Source organism: Tetrahymena thermophila (genome assembly GCF_000189635.1).
Source record: "Tetrahymena thermophila SB210 genomic scaffold scf_8254933, whole genome shotgun sequence".
NCBI lineage: Eukaryota > Ciliophora > Oligohymenophorea > Hymenostomatida > Tetrahymenidae > Tetrahymena > Tetrahymena thermophila.
The window spans coordinates 1-1,261 of NW_002476645.1; the positions used below are offsets into that span (position 1 = coordinate 1).

The 1,261-nt window shown below is 29.6% G+C and overlaps 1 protein-coding gene across 1 annotated transcript; it reads right to left on the bottom strand. All coding sequences in view use genetic code 6, as the record gives it.

Moving 5' to 3' along the window:
• Positions 1-62: 62 nt before the first annotated feature.
• Positions 63-977, bottom strand: TTHERM_02252830 (zinc finger, LSD1 subclass family protein, putative; the record flags this gene model as incomplete). Its single annotated transcript, XM_001028618.3, has 4 exons — positions 63-175; positions 271-533; positions 600-804; positions 860-977. 4 exons carry the CDS (start codon positions 975-977, stop codon positions 63-65), a joined length of 699 nt encoding a protein of 232 aa, XP_001028618.3.
• Positions 978-1,261: the final 284 nt, after the last annotated feature.

Below are 1,261 nucleotides of genomic sequence, written 5' to 3' on the forward strand. Positions count from 1 at the left end.
TTTTACATGGAAGTGTACATGTCAGACATGTCGCATCACAAGGCTGACAAGATTATCTAGCATCAGGAGCATAGTTACTAGGACATTAGCTTAGGCATTAGAAGTTGTAAAGATAAAAATCCGTTTAGCAATTAGTACAACCTTAAGCATTACAAACTGCGCAATTAGTAGTACACTTTATAAATATTTTTTAATTATTAATTTTAATGAATTTTGATTATTAATAAATTTAGCATACGTAATCAACTAATATAAACATTTCTCTGATACCATACGATTCTTCAAAAGGGGTTGAAGCTAATGTAGAACTAATTTTTAAATTTAGGGATGTAGCTGTATGGGTAAAGTTTTTAGTAACCTAAATAATTTAATCCTTGAATGAAACTCTTCCACAGATATTACTTGTTCCATCACCTGCGCTCTTAGTTGTAGTAGTTTTCACATCATTATCTACTATCATTTAAATTGATTCGTTGTTCCAATTATCAATTTTATATAATGTGTAACCTATTAATACTGTCCTATGAGGGGCTCTTTATTAATTAAAAAACATGAAATAATGTTATTTGTATTTTTCTTATAAAATCTAATAAAATTACATTCCAGTAAAGTTTTTACTTATGTAAGAATTTACTGAGCTTAAATAAGCTCCACCTAAAAGACTCTTCCCACCACAAACAGTTGTCATAGCTCTACTTGGATTTGCTAAATACCCCAAAAATCCTGAATATGATAATCCAGTTCCTGATATTTCACCTTCCCCAAAGTATGTACTGAACATACCCTTATACAAATATTATCCATCTGTTTAAAATTTGAAAATTAGATTATATGATTAATTTATTTAAAAAATTTATACAGCTAGTCTTAGTAATTATGTCAATGCATTATTAACCACTAACAGTAGTATAAGAAGGACAACTTTAAACACACTATCCATTGAGGAGATAATATCCAGATTGGCAAAGAGTACACATACTATTTGAGCAAGTCTAGCAATAAATATTATAACAAAAATCAATGACACAAAGTGTTCTGGTTGAATCTTAAATTTATCCAGCTGGGCAAAAATTTAAGCATTGGTTATCTAAAGCATAAGTTCCACTATTACAATTGCAAGTATTTCCATTTTAGGTAGAATTAGGTGGACAAGATATACACTAATTAGCTGCAGGTCCATTACAAGTTAGGCACGATTTATGGCAAGTATCTACTGACAAATATAGATTTTTGAGTCCAAAACCTTCATTAGTTATTAGCT